The following is a 15,351-nucleotide window of genomic DNA, read 5'->3' on the forward strand; positions in this document are numbered from 1 at the left end:
TCTCCTATCCCCATAGGGACCCCCTGGCCCACCCTGGCCATGGAGAGGGGGTGGGTGCTGAGCCCCCCTCCCCAAGCCCCCACCCTCACGGCTCTCCTCTCCCTACAGGGACCCCCTGGCCATGGAGGGGGGGTCTGCGCTGAGCCCCCCTCCCCAAGCCCCCAAACCTCACGGCTCTCCTCTCCCTACAGAGACCCCCCCAGCCATGGAGGGGGGGTCTGCGCTGAGCCCCCCTCCCCAAGCCCCCACCCTCACGGCTCTCCTATCCCCACAGGGACCCCCTGGCCATGGACAGGGGTGGGCGCTGAGCCCCCCTCCCCAAGCCCCCACCCTCACGGCTCTCCTCTCCCCACAGGGACCCCCCCGGCCATGGAGGGGGGGTCTGCCCTGAGCCCCTCCTCATGGGAGAAGCGGCGCGCCTGGGCCCGGCAGAGCCGCTGCTGGAGAACCACGGTGGTGGAGGAGGAGGCCGCGGCCGCCATGCAGGACCTGCCCGAGCTTCAGCCTCCCCACCTGGACGACGTCTTCCTCGAAGGTCGGCGGGGCCCCGGGGATGCATTTTGGGGGGGGACGGGGACATGGGGGGTGTCTCTGGGTCATCTCATGGGTGTTTTTCCCTGTGTCCCCCCCGCCCCACCACCTCCTCTGCCCTAGGAAGCCCCTCCAGCAAGATTGAGACGTGGCTGCAGGAGTGTGGGTGAGCTGAGGGGTTTGGGGGGGCTGGGGGTGTCTCTGGGGTGTCTTTGGGGGTGTCTTTGGGGTGTCTCTAGGGGTGTCTCTAGGAGTGTCTTTGGGGTGTCTTTGGGGGTGTCTTTGGGGTGTCTCTGGGGGTGTCTCTGGGGGTCTCTCTGGGGGTGTCTCTGGAAGTGTCTTTGGGGGTGTCTCTGGGGGTGTCTTTGGGGTGTCTCTGGGGGTGTCTTTGGGGGTGTCTCTGGTGGTGTCTCTAGGGGTGTCTTTGGGGATGTCTTTGGGGTGTCTTTGGGGGTGTCTTTGGGGTGTCTCTGGGGGTGTCTTTGGGGTGTCTTTGGGATGTCTCTGGAGGTGTCTTTGGGGGTGTCTCTGGGGGTCTCTCTAGGGGTGTCTCTAGGGGTGTCTTTAGGGGTGTCTTTGGGGATGTCTTTGAGGTGTCTCTGGGGGTGTCTCTAGGGGTGTATTTGGGGATGTCTTTGGGGGTGTCTCGGGGTGTCTTTGGGGTGTCTCTGGGCGTGTCTTTGGGGGTGTCTTTGGGGTGTCTCTAGGGGTGTCTCTAGGGGTGTCTTTGGGGGTGTCTTTGGGGTGTCTCTGGGGGTGTCTTTGGGGGTGTCTCTGGTGGTCTCTCTAGGGGTGTCTCTGGGGTGTCTTTGGGGGGCTCTCTAGGGGTGTCTCTGGGAGTGTCTCTGGTGGTCTCTCTAGGGGTGTCTCTGGGGGTGTCTTTGGGGTGTCTCTGGGGGTGTCTCTAGGGGTGTCTTTGGGGGTGTCTCTGGGGGGCTCTCTAGGGGTGTCTCTGGGGGTGTCTCTGGTGGTGATGCCATTCCCAGTGGGATTTTGGTGGGGAGGGAGGTGGGATAACACTGGCCCAAGCTGGTGTTGGCAGGATGGTGTTGGGGGGGGGGATGTCTGTGCCCCCCCATCCCTCCTCAGGAGGTGACCACACCTTGGGGTGCTGCTCCATGGTGGGTGGTCCACAGGGGTGCTGCTCCATAGGGGAGTGGGGTGGTGGTGGCACTCCCCCCCCCACCCCTGCACAAGGGGGGGTGTCTTCAAGATCTTCTGGGTGTCTTCTGAGGGGACTCCCCCTCTCTGAGCATCCCAGCTGCCCCCAAACCTGGCCACCCTGCCCCTGCTGCCCCCCCACATCCCCATCCCAGGGTGCTCAGCCCCCCCAGCCCCCAGGAGGGGCACAGGGGGGGCTGTAACGGGGTCTCTCTCTGGCACAGGTCATCGGTGGAGGCCCCCCCAGAAGAGATGGGCTTGCCAGGCCCCTTTGGTAGGTGGGCTTTGCCCTCAGGGGGTCACCCTTGGGTGCTGAAGCTGGGGGTCCCCCACAGACCCTAAGCCCACCCAGCCCCTGTCTGTGCGTGGTGATGGCTGGGGGGGGGGGTGGTCTCTGGGGGCCTGGGGACCCACCCCCAGCTCCCTGTGCTCTCTTGCAGGGTGTGGGAGTGCTGGGACCAGCTTTGAGGACGACCTGACCCTGGGAGCAGAGGGTACCGACCCCCCCCCGCCCCCTCCCCATGTGTCCCCCAGCTGGGTCACTGTCACCCCCAGGCAGAGCTGGGGATGGGGGCGGGGGGCAGACTGGGGGGGGGGGCACAGCTGCTGGTGGAAGCTTGTCATCTGGGTGGGGTTGGGTGGGCTGGGCTGTCTCCAGGTCCCCCCCCCAGCTCTGGGTCCCCCCCATCTCTATGTCCCCCCAGGCTCTGGGTCCACCCCCCCAGATCCATGTGTCCCCCGCAAGCTCTGGGTCCCCCCCATCTCTATGTCCCCCCCAGCTCCGTGTGTCCCCCACAAGCTCTGGGTCCTCCCAGACTCTGGGTCCCCTCAGACTCTGTGTCCCCCCCCCATCTCTGTGTCCTCCCCAAGCTCCATGTTCCCCCCCAGGCTCTGTGTCCCCCCCCATCTCTGTCCCCCCCCCCAGGCTCCATGTCCTCCCCCCAGGCTCTGTGTCCCCCCCCCCATCTCTGTGTCCCCCCAGGCTCTGGGTCCACCCCCCCAGATCCATGTGTTCCCCACAAGCTCTGGGTCCCCCCAGGCTCTGGGTCCCCCCCCATCTCTGTGATCTCCCCTCCAGGTTCCATGTCCCCCCCCAGGCTCTGTGTCCCCCCCATCTCTGTGTCCCCGTCCCCCCCCCCCCAGGCTCCATGTCCTCCCCCCAGGCTCTGTGTCTCCCCCCCATCTCTGCATCCCCCCCCAGGCTCCATGTGCCCCCCAGGCTCTGTGTCCACCCCCATCTCTGTGTCCTCCCCAGGATCCATGTCCCCCCCCCCCAGGCTCCCTGTCCCCCCCCCCCCAGGCTCTGTGTCCCCCCTAGACTCCGTGTCCCCCCTGTCTCCTCCCCAGATTCCATGACCCCCCTGGTCTCCGTGTCCCCTCCATGCTGTGTGTCCCCCCCCAATCTCTGCACCCCCCCCAGGTTCCATATCCCCCCCCAGGCTCTTTGTGCCCCCATTTCTGTGTCCCCCCCAGTCTCTCAGGACACCTCCCTGGGCAGTGAGGGTGGGACCCCCCCCGGGGCCCCCTCCCCAACTCCCCCCCTGCTCCCTTTTCCAGCTCTCCTGCTGCCGGGCAGTGACAGGACCACTGGCAGGTGAGGTTTTGGATACTGGGGGGGAGCTGGCAGTGGGGCTGGGGGCTGCACCCCCCCTCCCCACTCATCCCTGTCCCCCCCCATGCCCCTCCCCACCGCAGAGCCCTGCGGGACAGGCCCCTCCACCTGGGGCACAGCATGGCCTCCAGCGCCTTCTCCAGCCTCACCGCCAAGACCAGCTCCAGGTAGGAGCTGGGGGGGGTGTGGTGGGTATCTCTAAGGGGGGGGGATCTATCTCACACCCCCCCCTTTGAGGTGGGTCCGGGTAGGGTGGGGCTGACCCAGTGCTGTGCCCCCCCTGGGCCCCCCTCACCCCCCAGCATCTCAGGGGTGCTGGAGTGGCAGAAGGGGCCAGGCTGAGCGGGGGGGGGTGTATTTTGGATGCCCCCCCCTCTTGTGAGAACAGTCTCTCTGACCTGGGGGGGGCACACCTGACCCAGTGCTGTACCCCCCCTGCCCCCCCCTGCCCCCCCCAGCATCTCAGAGGTGCTGGAGTGACAGCAGGAGGGGCCAGGCTGAGTGTGGGGGGGGGTATTTTGGATCCCCCCCCTTGTGCGAGGGGTCCCTCTGACCTGGGGGGGGGGCACACCTGAGCAGATGCTGTGCCCCCCCCTGCCCCCCAGCATCTCAGGGGTGCTGGAGTGGCAGCAGGAGGGGCCAGACTGAGTAGGGGGTGTATTTTGGATCCCCCCCCCTCTTGTGAGAACAGTCCCTCTGACCTGGGGGGGGGGGCACACCTGAGCCGGCTCTGTGCCCCCCCCCAGCATCTCAGGGGTGCTGGAGTGGCAGCAGGAGGGACCAGACTGAGTGGGGGGCTGTATTTTGTATCCCCCCCCCCTCTTGTGAGAACCGTCCCTCTGACCTGGGGGGGGAGGCTCTGTGCCCCCCCTGCCCCCCCCCCCCCCTCATCCCCCAGCATCTCAGGGGTGCTGGAGTGGCAGCAGAAGGGGCCAGGCTGAGTGTGGGGGGGGTGTATTTTGGATCCCCCCCCTCTTGTGAGAACAGTCCCTCTGACCTGGGGGGGGCACACCTGACCCAGTGCTGTACCCCCCCTGCCCCCCCCTGGCCCCCCCCAGCATCTCAGGGGTGCTGGAGTGGTGGCAGGCGGGACCAGGCTGAGTGGGGGGGTGTATTTTGGATCCCCCCCACTTGTGACAACAGTCCCTCTGACCTGGGGGGGGCACACCTGACCCAGTGCTGTACCCCCCCTGCCCCCCCCTGCCCCCCCCAGCATCTCAGGGGTGCCAGAGTGGCAGCAGGAGGGGCCAGGCTGAGTGGGGGTGGGTGTATTTTGGATGCCCCCCCCTTGTGAGAGCGGTCCCTCTGACCTGGGGGGGGGCACACCTGAGCAGATGCTGTGCCCCCCCTGCCTCCCCCCAGCATCTCAGGGGTGCTGGAGTGGCAGCAGAAGGGGCCAGGCTGAGTGTGGGGGGTTGTAATTCAGATCCCCCCGCTTGTGAGAACAGTCCCTCTGACCTGGGGGGGGAGGCTCTGTGCCCCCCCTGCCCCCCCCCAGCATCTCAGGGGTGCTGGAGTGGCAGCAGGCGGGGCCAAGCTGAGTAGGGGGTGTATTTTGGATGCCCCCCCTTGTGAAAACAGTCCCTCTGACCTGGGGGGGGCACACCTGAGCCGGCTCCGTGCCCCCCCCAGCATCTCGGAGGTGCTGGAGTGGCGGCAGGCGGACGCCGAGCAGCTCCTCTGCGAGTTGGGCTTCGTGGGCAGCGAGCCGGGGGCCGTGGGCCGCATCCCCCCCCGCTTCTTCGCCGCCCCCTCCCGCGCCAGGGGCATCGACTTCCAGCTCTTCCTCAAGGCCCAAGTGCGGCGCATGGAGATGGAGGATCCCTGCCTGATGCTGGCCAGTGAGTGACACCTGGGGGACCCCCCAGCCCCCCCTCCTGAGGACACGTGGGGTGGGATCCACCCCCTTGGGCTTCCTGCTCCTTTGGTGGTGGGAAAGGTGCTCTTGTGCCTCAGTTTCCCCACTTGTGAACTGAAGGGAGGGGGGGGAACACACCCAAACCACCCTGCCCTCTGCCTCAGCTCTCAGCCCTACTGAGCATCCATCACCCCACACCCCCTCATAACCCCCCCCCCCAAATCCCTCCCTCACCCCACAACCCCCCAGCCCAATAACCCCCCCATCTCCTCCCAAATCCCTCCCTCACCCCACCACCCCTCATAACCCCATCTCCCAAATCCCTCCCTCACCCCACCACCCCTCATAACCCCATCTCCCAAATCCCTCCCTCACCCCACCACCCCTCATAACCCCCCCATCTCCCCCCAAATCCCTCCCTCACCCCACCACCCCTCATAACCCCCCCATCTCCTCCCAAATCCCTCCCTCACCCCACCACCCCTCACAACCCCATCTCCCAAATCCCTCCCTCACCCCACCACCCCTCATAACCCCCCCATCTCCCCCCAAATCCCTCCCTCACCCCACACCCCCTCATAACCCCCATCTCCTCCCAAATCCCTCCCTCACCCCACAACCCCTCATAACCCCCCATCTCCTCCCAAATCCCTCCCTTACCCCACAACCCCCCCATCCCAATAACCCCCCCTCTCATCCCAAATCCCTCCCTCACCCCACAACCCCCCCATCCCGATAACCTCCCCATCTCCCCCCAAATCCCTCCCTCACCCCACAACCCCTCATAACCCCATCTCCTCCCAAATCCCTCTCTCACCCCACCACCCCTCATAAGCCCATCTCCCAAATCCCTCCCTCACCCCACCACCCCTCATAACCCCCCCATCTCCTCCCTCAACCCCCTCCCCAGGTCGCTTCCAGCAGGTCCAGGCTCTGGCTGCCACGGCTGACGCCTTCTTCTGCCTCTACTCCTACGTGTCCCGCACCCCCCTGCAGCGCTTCTCCCCCTCCCGCCCTCCCTGGGCTGGTCCCGACCCCCCCGACATCCGCGTGTCCCCCGCGCAGCCCTGCGCCCTGTCCCCCGTGGACAGGCTCAAGAAGGTCGTGTCCACCATGTGCCTCTACACAGCCCCCCTCAAAGGGACCCCCCGGACCCCCCCGCTGCCCCCCAGTCAGCCCAGTGCCATGGGGAGGGTGGTGCAGGAGGTGCTGGAGAGGGCGCGGGGGGGGCGGTTTCGGTTCGAGCCCGATGAAGCCCTCCAGGGCTTGGGAAGGGAGGGGGGGGATACAGGGGTGGGGTGTCACTGGTGGGGGGACAGGGGGGACCCCCCAGAAGCGGGGTGGGGTCTGTGTCCCCATCATGGTGATGGTGATGTCCCAGTGCGCTCCGGAGGGGAGGGGGAGTTGTCCCCGAGGCTGGAGCTGGGGGGGACGTGGGGGTGTCCAGAGGGGTCCTGTGGCTGTGGCTGGGGGGACGGTGACACCCCCACTGGGGGGGTGCAGGGGGACAGGGATGCTCCGTGTCCCGTGGGAGGGGGACAGGCCAGCACGGAGGAGCACTGGCCAGACACTGCACCCAAAGCCACCTCACCCCAGACACCCCTGGCCCCCCATTCCGGGCAGGTTTGGGGGACCCCTGAGGGGCTGCGAGCCGAGGGGGACTCTGGCTTCGGGTCTTGGGGGGTCTCATCCAAGCAGAAGGCAGGGTGCCGCCTGGGTGACCCTCCAAACCCCATGGGGACACCTTCCCCTGGCTCGGACACCCCGAGGGCTGAGCGGAACGGGCGCTGGCGCCGGGGGGGTCCCCAAAGGGACGGTGCCCCCCCAGGGATGCTGCAGCCCCCCGGGAAGGGCCCCTCACCCCATCATCCTGGCTGGCAGGACCCAGTGGACTCCTTTGAGCTGGAGGAGGTGAGGGGTGATGCCTGGGTGATGCCTGGGTGATGGGTGCAGAGGGGGGGGGTCTGGGGGGGGGTGTGTGTGAGGAGGGGGCACAGGGGGTCCCTTTGGGTGAGCTGTGGTGGTGGGGGGGGGGGAAGGAGCTGGAGCTCCCAGGCTTTTAAGGTCTGAATGATGGATGGAGCTTCATGCTGGGGGGGTTGAATTGGGCCCCCCCAGCCTCACACAGCTGCACCCACTCCCCATCCTGGTTGGGGGGGGGCACTGCTGTCCCCCCCCCCCCAGCCCATCCGCATCCTGCCCACAGGTGCTGAGTGCCAGTGAGGATGAGGAGGATGAGGAGGGTGATGCCCATGAGGAAGGCGCACGCTCCCTCCATCCCCCCCTCAGCACCCGCAGAGGTGAGTTTTGGGGGGGGGGGAGGGGGGTTCCACACCCTCCTGGGCTGGGTGAGGTGCGGGGATGGATGGAGGGGGGGGTACAAGGTACAAGTGTCCCCACTGTGTGTCCCCCCTGTCCCCCCCCCAGGTCTGATGCTTCACGCCAGCAGCGGGCGGTCCGACAGCAGCGGCTTCGCGGAGGAGCCGCTGTCCAGCCACCCCCCCGGCTCCACCTGAGACCACCCCCCACGTGCCCAGGCCTGTCCCAGCACCCCTCACTGGGTGCCACATGGACCCAACTGGTCTGAACTGGACTTGAACCAGACCGAACCGGACCCAACCGGTCTGTAACTGGACCTGAACTGGTCTGTACCCAGGCTGTAACCGCTGTGTTTGGGCAGGGGGGGTGCGCACGTGGGTGTGGGTGTGGGTGCACGTGTGGGGGTTTGGCACAACCCCCCTGCCAGACCAGGACTTTAGACCCCCCCCCGGGGGGGTACACGTGTGTGTGTGTGTCTGTGTGTCTGTGTGTCTGTGTGTCTGTGTGTCCTTCCACCCAACCTGCAGCTCTGGTTGCACCAGGGACGTGTGTGTCCCCCCTGGGGACGTGTCCCCCCACCCTGGGGACGTGTCCCCCCTCCTAGGGACATGTCCCACCCCCCTGGGGACGTGTCCCCCCACCCTGGGAACGTGTCCCCCCCACTGGGGACGTGTACCCCACCCCAGGGATGTGTCCCCCCCTGCCTGGGGACATGTCCCCCCCTCCTAGGGACATGTCCCACCCCCCTGGGGACGTGTCCCCCACCCCAGGGATGTGTCCCCCCCTGCCTGGGGATGTGTCCCCCACCCAGGGGACGTTTTCCCCCCACCCTGGGGACGTGACCCCCACCCCAGGGACGTGTGTCCCCCACCCCAGGGATGTGTGTCCCCCACCCTGGGGACGTGTGTCCCCCCTGGGGACGTGTCCCCCACCCTGGGGACATGTCCCCACCTCGGGGACGTGTGTCTCCCACCCCAGGGACATGTGTCCCCCACCCTGGGGACATGTCCCCCACCCTGGGGACATGTCCCCCCCACCTGGGGACATGTCCCCCACCCCGGGGTCATGTCCCCCCTCCACCCCAGGGGACATGTCCCCCCCACCCCCGTCCCCTGCCCAGGCTCCTGGGGACACCACTTGCACTTTGGCCGCGGCTGGTGACGGTGCCGCGGTGGCTCTGACACTAGGAGGGGGTTGGAGAGGGTGACACGCTGCAAATAAAGATCCCAAAGGGACAGTGGTGCCCGTGTCCCTGCCTGGGGGGGTGTGGGGGGGGCACACACACACATCCCACCCCCCTTTCTGGCATTGAGACCCCCCCTCACAACATGACCCCTCCTGCTGCCCCAGGCTGGGGGGCATCGCTCAGCTCTGGGTCTTCCCACCCTGGATGGTGGGGTGGGGGGTCCCACCCTCTGGAGCCACCCCACGCTGGGGCTCACAGTGGGGTGGGGGTCCCGTGGTGCCCCCCCAGCCACACCTACCCCATTGCAGGGCAGGATTGAACCAGAAGGTGCTGCTTGGGGTGGGGGTGAGGGGGGGTTTTTGGCCTCCTCAGCTGGTGCTGAGTCTCCCTCCTGGTTCCTTATCGGGGGTTTCTCAGCTCCAGGCTCATCCTTCATCCTCCCACCGGTATCTCTGGCTCCATCCTCTTCCTCTCCCACCACCCTCGGAAGGAAACAGCCCCGGGGATGGTGCTGGGTCTGCCCAGGCTGCTCCTTAACCCCTCCTGTGCCACCACTGGCCACCCAGCAGCTATACTGGTGGCTCAGGGACTGAGTGGGGGGGTCTCCATGGGCCTCCCACCCCTTCCAGACCCCAAATTTGGGGCCAGCTCCACTCCCTGGATGCACCCAGGGGATGGGGACGGATCTCAGGTCACCCCAGGTCAGAACCCTGTGACCTCTGGAAGGACCCTCCCCATCCCAGCTGCCCCCCCCCTCCCAGTTGGGGGTCCCCTGATGCAGGGGTGGGGTCCTGGCTCCCCTTGGGCACCAGCCCTGGAGTTCCTGGGAAGGAAAAGTCCCGGTGGATAAACAAACCCCAGGGGAGAGCAGCCAAACCCTGGATTATCCTGGATTAGCCCCACAGCCCCTCCGGCACCCACAGCCCAGCCTGGGCCCCATGGGTGGGGGGGGGGATGACACATAGGGGGGGACACAGGGCTGGTTCAGGCTGCCCAGGGCTGTGCTTGATCCTTCTCCTGGGTCTCTGTGGAGGGGTCTATAGGGGACCCCCCCCAAACCTGGAGGCTCCCACAAACTCCTTCTGGGTGCCCTGGGGCTGCTTGGCCCCGGCTCATCCCCAAATTAACCCCTTGTCCTCCCTGGGACTGGCTGGGCAGAGCCTGAGGAACCCTCCACGGGGCATGGGCAGAGCTCAGGACCACCCTGGGGATGCCCCATCCCACCAGTACCTGCAGGAACCAGCCTGGGACCCAGCTGAAAACCAGCACATCCAATGGGGGAAGCACTGGGGGATGGGGACGGGGTGACACAGGGTGACACAGGGTGACACACACAGGGTGACATCCTCATCTGGCTTCGCTGCAGACCCCGGGTTCCACACAAGCAGCTGGAGTCCTGGGTGGGTTTGGGGCAGGATTTGGGGTGATCCCAGTGGGATGGGTGCCTTGGGAAGGGACCAGCCCCCGGACTGAGCAAGCCTGGGGGGGACAGGGGGGCACACATGGGGTGCTTGTGGAATTTCTCCCCCCGTCCCCACCCACATCCCGCATCCTGGTGCCTGAAATCCCAGCCTGGGGCAGAGCTGGGAGCTCCCAGCTTCTCCTCTTCCCTCTTCTTCCCACTGGGAATGAACTGGGTGCTCTGAGAGGGGAGGAAAAGCACCCCACTCCCCATCCCCCCTACTCCCCATCCCCCCTACTCCCCATCTCCCCCACTCCCCAACCCCCAACTCTCCACCCCCTTGTTTTGGGTGCTCAGGGGCTGGTTTGGGTTCTCAGGGGCCGTTTTGGGTTCTCAGGGGCTGATTTGGGTGCTCCAGGGGCTGTTTTGGGTGCTCGGGGGCTGTTTTGGGTGCTCAGGGGCTGGTTTAGGTGCTCAGAGGCTGTTTTGGATGCTCCAGGGGCCAGTTTGGATGCTCAAGGGCTGGTTTGGGTGCTCCAGGGGCTCTTTTGGGTGCTCAGGGGCTGGTTTGGGTGCTCCAGGGGCTATTTTGTGTGCTCAGGGGCCAGTTTGGATGCTCAAGGGCTGTTTTGGGTGCTCAGGGGCTGTTTTGGGTACTCAGGGGCCAGTTTGGATGCTCAGGGGCTGGTTTGGGTTCTCAGGGGCTGGTTTGGATACTCAGGGGCTGTTTTGGGTGCTCCAGGGGCTCTTTTGTGTGCTCAGGGGCCAGTTTGGATGCTCAGGGGCTGTTTTGGATGCTCAGGGGCTGGTTTGGGTGCTCAGGGGCCAGTTTGGATGCTCAGGGGCTGTTTTGGGTGCTCGGGGGCTGTTTTGGGTGCTCCAGGGGCTGGCAGCAGGTCCCGGAGGGGCTGCAGGGCTAATCCGGGCTAATCCCACCCTGGCTGGGTGCCCGAGCACCTTCCCACACCTGGAGAATCCGGTACACACACCCCTCAGCCCCCCCTCAGCCCCCCCAGCACCCCCCAGCCCCTCCCAGTCCCTCCCAGCCCCTGACTGGTGCCGGGCACCTTCATAAGGGACGGAGCCCGGTGCCTGCTCATCCCTGGTGTCTCCTGGCCCCTGGACCAGAGTCCCTCGGGAGGAAGAGGAGGATGATGATGATGATGAAGCTCTGGGTGTTTCTGCTGCTGGTCGGGCTCTCCTGTAGCCTGGCTGCTGCCCGTGAGTAGGGCCACAGCCTTTTGGGGGGGATGTGGGGTGGCACCAGGGTGTGTGTGGGGGGGTCAGGCCATCCAGGGGTGTGGGTGCAGAAAAGGGGGGGGGTCCAGGGAGGTCCCAGGACCCCTCCGAGGTGGGTGACACTGTGGTTCTTGCCCCCTCACAGTTCCCCTTGAGGAGACGCCTGCTGGGAACAATGGTGAGTTTGGGGTCCCACCTGCAGATCCAGGGGAGCTGGGGGGCAGGGAGGAGGTTTGGGGGACACCCCATTCCCCCCAAAGATTCCCCCACCCTGCAGGGAGGAGGTTTGGGGGACACCCCATTCCCCCCAAAGATTCCCCCACCCTGCAGGGAATGGGAAACTGTTGGGGTTCTTCCCCTCGTGTTCTGAGGGTGGGGTGGTGCTGGGTGGGTGAGGATGAACCTGCATCCCTCCCCCTTGCCCCCTCCCCCCACCCAGCCCCCCAAGGCAAGAGTGTGGGGGGGACCCCCATGGTGCAGCTCCAGCTCCCCACAGCCCCCCACAGCTCCCTCTGGGATGGGATGGGGATGGGGATGGGATGGGGATGGGGATGGGATGGGGATGGGATGGGATGGGATGGGATGGGGATGGGATGGGGTGGGGATGGGGATGGGATGGGATGGGATGGGATGGGATGGGATGGGATGGGGATGGGATGGGGATGGGAGGGGGGGGGTTGGGTGGGATGGGGATGGGGATGGGGATGGGATGGGGATGGGGATGGGAATGGGGATGGGAATGGGGATGGGAATGGGGATGGGGATGGGAATGGGGATGGGGATGGGAGGGGACGGTGACCTTGACCAGTGCTGAAGGTCAAGCCGTGTGGGGCGTCAGGCTCAGCAGATTCGGGGGGTGGGTGGGAGGTGCCATGGGGGGTGGGTGGGTGCTGGGAGCACCCTGCTAGCAGCGGGGGGGTGGTGCTTGGGTGCCCCCTTTGCCCCACAGACGCGGAGGCGGCCAAGGGGGCGAACATGGGGCTGGTGACGCTGCTGGTGGGCGCAGTGGACAAGCTGCTCGAAGGCCTCCTCGGGTGCGTGGGGGGGGCAGGGGGGGCTCTGCCACGCTGCCCCCCGGAGCCAATGATGCTTCAGCCCCAGGGGACCCCCTGGCTCCTCCCCACCCCACTGGGGATGTGGGGGGTGGGTGATGGAGGGGGATGGGGGTCACCTCCACCATGTTCTGTCCCTTGCAGGTGACCAGCACAGTAAGTCCCTCCCCTGGGGACACTGAGGGAGGGGGGGTGCTACAGGGCTGGGGGCTGGATGGGGGCTGCTCCGCCCTGACCCCCCCACCCCAGCCCCCCATGACTGCTCAGGACTGTGCCCAGCTCCTTCCCTGCTCCTGCCCTGAGCACTGAGCACCCAACCCCCCTGTCACCCCCCCCCCCAAATCCCCCTGCCACCCCATCGATCCCCATCACCCCCCCCCAAACCCCCCTGCCACCCCCCCAACCCCCATCACCCCCCCAAACCCCCCTGCCACCCCACCACACCCCCATCACCCCCCCAAACCCCTCTTCCACCCCCCCAACCCCCATCACCCCCCCCAAGCCCCTCTGCCACCCCACCACACCCCCAAAGCCCCCCAACCCCCCCATACATCCCCCAACCCCCCTGCCACCCCACCAACCCCCATCACCCCTCCAGACCCCCCTGCCACCCCACCAACCCCCATCACTCCCCCAACCCCCCCTGCCACCCCATCAACCCTCCATCATCCCCCCAAATTCCTCAACCCCCCATCACCCCTCCAAACCCCTCTGCCACCCCACCAACCCCCCCAAAGCCCCTCAACCCCCCTGTCACTCCACCAAACTCCCATCACCTCCCCAAATCCCCCAACCTCCCACCAACCCCCATCATCCCCCAACCCCCCCCGCCACCCCTCGAACCCTCCCCCAACCCCCCATCACCTCCCCAAATCCCCCAACCCCCCCAACTCCCCCTGCCACCTCCAACCTCCCCCTCAACTCCCCATCACCCCCCCCAAACCCCCAACCTCCCACCAACTCCCCCATCACCCCCCCAAATCCACCTGCCACCCCCCCAACCTCCCCCCAACCCCCTCATCAACCCCCCACCAACCCCCACCCCATCCCCCCTCCAAACCCCCCCAACCCCCCCCACCCCCATTCCCCCCCACCCCCCATCCCAGACACCCCCCCCCCGGGCTGGGGAAGGGGGGGGAGGGGGATTTTGGAGGACCCAGCCCCCCCCTCTCCATTGCCCCTCTTTCCCAGGGCTGTCCGGGGGGAGCAGGATGTGACCCCCCCTGGCTCTGAGCACCCCCAGCTCCGCACACCCCCTGTGTGTCCCCCCCCCCGCGGGACCTGCTCCTCTCCCTCCACACGGCGCTTCGGACCCTCACTGCCAATAAACCCCCCCACAGCCCCCCCAGTTCGTCCTGCCACGTGTCTGCCTGTACCCCACAACCTGGGGGGGGGGGTGGGGGGGGAGCTCAGGGGTCCCACCCAGGGACCATCCTGCTGCTGGATCCAAGGGGGAACCCAGTCCCCCTGAGACCCCCCCCCCGACCCCCCCTCACTCCCCGTGGGGGCTTGCCTCATTAGTGGGGTTCATTAGCTCCCAGGGCCCTTCCTGCCCCCCCCCCATCCCAACCATGAGTGGGGGTCCCCATGGTGGTCCCCAGCTTGGTGGTCCCACCTCTGGGGACCAGGATGCTCTGGGAGGGGACATGAGGGGACTTTGGGTGGGGGTGTCCTCCATGGAGCCAAGAGCTTTTACTGAGGGGGGGGGGGCAGCATCCCCAGCCCTGGGGTGGGGGGGGTGTCCCAGCCCCCCCTTGTCCCCCCCATGAAGACCCAGTGGGGGGTTGGGGTGTGGGATTTACAGCTCTGACCCCTCCCCATCCCCCCCATCCCTGCCAAAAACCTGCCTGGGGTACATGGTGGGGGTGTTGGGGGGGGTGGGGGGTGGGGGGGGTGCCTGGTTGCCATGGTGATGAGGATGATGCTGGCAGCTCCGTGGGAAGAGGGTGAATCTTCCCAGGGCCGGGGGAGGGAGAAGCTCAGTGTCACCTTGGAGCTGTGGGATGCTCTGGAGAGACACAGCTCCATCCAGGATGAGCCCCAGAGAGGGGGGTGGGGAGGGGGGTTTCACCCCCCCCTAAACCTCACCCTGCTCAAACCAGTCCCTTCCCAGTTTGGCAGCCCAGTGAGAAGAGCCTCAGAGGATGGAGGGTGGAAGAACCCTGCTCCTCTGTGTCCTCACCTCCTCTCCTCTTCCCTGGGGGGGGTCACACCCCAAATAAACCACCCCCTCCCCAAATAAATCCCTTGAGGAACAAACCCAGAAACTCCTGGACTGGGGGGATGCCACATCCCAGTGTGAAGAGCTCCTCTTCCTCCTCCTCCTCCTCTTCCTCACTGCTGCTCCCATCTCACCACCCCCCTCCCCCCAGGCATTTCTGGGCTGGTTTTTTTGAGCCAAATCAAGTGGTTTTGGGGGGTGTGGCTGGGTTTTTCTTTCCCCCCTCCACTCCTTTCCCCAGGGATGAGGTGTCCCATGGAAGCTGGGAGGAGATGGCAGCGTCCAGCTCCCAGCTGGCCAAGGGACACGCTGGGGGTGGGTAGATTTATGCAGTGAGAACCACAGTGCCCACCCCCCCTCCCCCTGCTCCCTTTCCTCCCCCAGCCTCCCAACAGCAGGTGACACCTCATCTCTTCTAGGAGATGAGAAAAAAGCAGCTTTGTGGGGAGTTTCTTTCCCAGTTCCTTCCTCTTTCCCATCCCTGGTGGGGATGCTGAGAGTGGGATGTCCCCAGGGGGATGGCACAAGTCCTTCCCCACAGCTCCTGGCCCTGTGGCTGTTCCCTGGGGAGGGGTTTAGGGTGTTATGGAGGGGGAAAGGGAGCTTAAATTAGAGCCCAGGTGATGGAGCCCTCCCCAAATGGGGTGGGAGAGGTGGTGTCGGCCCTAAAGCTGGAGAATTGGCCCTAAAAATGGGACCTGGGGATGGGTGAGTGGGAAACCTCCCAGCAAGGATGCTCTGGGACATGGGATCCCACCTGGGTGTCCCCA

At 66.4% G+C, this 15,351-nt stretch overlaps 2 protein-coding genes across 3 annotated transcripts; both read left to right on the forward strand.

Moving 5' to 3' along the window:
• Positions 1-369: 369 nt before the first annotated feature.
• TESPA1 (thymocyte expressed, positive selection associated 1) lies at positions 370-6,802 on the forward strand (the record flags this gene model as incomplete). The annotated part of the gene is made up of 9 exons (XM_084277205.1): positions 370-535; positions 655-697; positions 1,917-1,966; positions 2,133-2,186; positions 3,250-3,286; positions 3,388-3,471; positions 4,937-5,145; positions 6,073-6,426; positions 6,786-6,802. 9 exons carry the CDS (start codon positions 370-372, stop codon positions 6,800-6,802), a joined length of 1,014 nt encoding a protein of 337 aa, XP_084133331.1.
• Positions 6,803-6,832: 30 nt separating this feature from the next.
• On the forward strand, positions 6,833-12,288 carry LOC311202768 (uncharacterized protein). 2 transcript variants are annotated; one of them, XR_014617928.1, is made up of 6 exons: positions 6,833-7,073; positions 7,369-7,462; positions 7,590-7,784; positions 11,146-11,290; positions 11,454-11,486; positions 12,258-12,288. XR_014617928.1 is itself a non-coding variant. In XM_084277402.1 (3 exons), the coding sequence occupies exons 1-3, from the start codon at positions 6,897-6,899 to the stop codon at positions 7,676-7,678; spliced, it is 360 nt and encodes a 119-aa protein (XP_084133528.1). In that variant the 5' UTR covers positions 6,833-6,896; the 3' UTR covers positions 7,679-7,917. The 2 variants fall into 2 exon arrangements, 1 of the variants encoding a protein (XP_084133528.1); XM_084277402.1 differs by lacking the exons at positions 11,146-11,290; positions 11,454-11,486; positions 12,258-12,288 and having other exon boundaries at positions 7,590-7,917.
• Positions 12,289-15,351: the final 3,063 nt, after the last annotated feature.

The sequence above is a fragment of the Gallinula chloropus genome, assembly GCF_964237585.1.
Source record: "Gallinula chloropus genome assembly, chromosome: 31".
In the NCBI taxonomy this organism is placed as follows: Eukaryota; Metazoa; Chordata; class Aves; order Gruiformes; family Rallidae; genus Gallinula; species Gallinula chloropus.

Bases quoted from the DNA above. Each gene is read 5' to 3' on its own strand.
- LOC311202768 (XM_084277402.1), top strand. From the start codon at position 6,897: ATGGGGACACCTTCCCCTGGCTCGGACACCCCGAGGGCTGAGCGGAAC. The intron at 7,074-7,368 runs GTGAGGGGTGAT...TCCTGCCCACAG, and splicing joins ACTCCTTTGAGCTGGAGGAG to GTGCTGAGTGCCAGTGAGGA. The intron at 7,463-7,589 runs GTGAGTTTTGGG...TCCCCCCCCCAG, and splicing joins CCCCCTCAGCACCCGCAGAG to GTCTGATGCTTCACGCCAGC.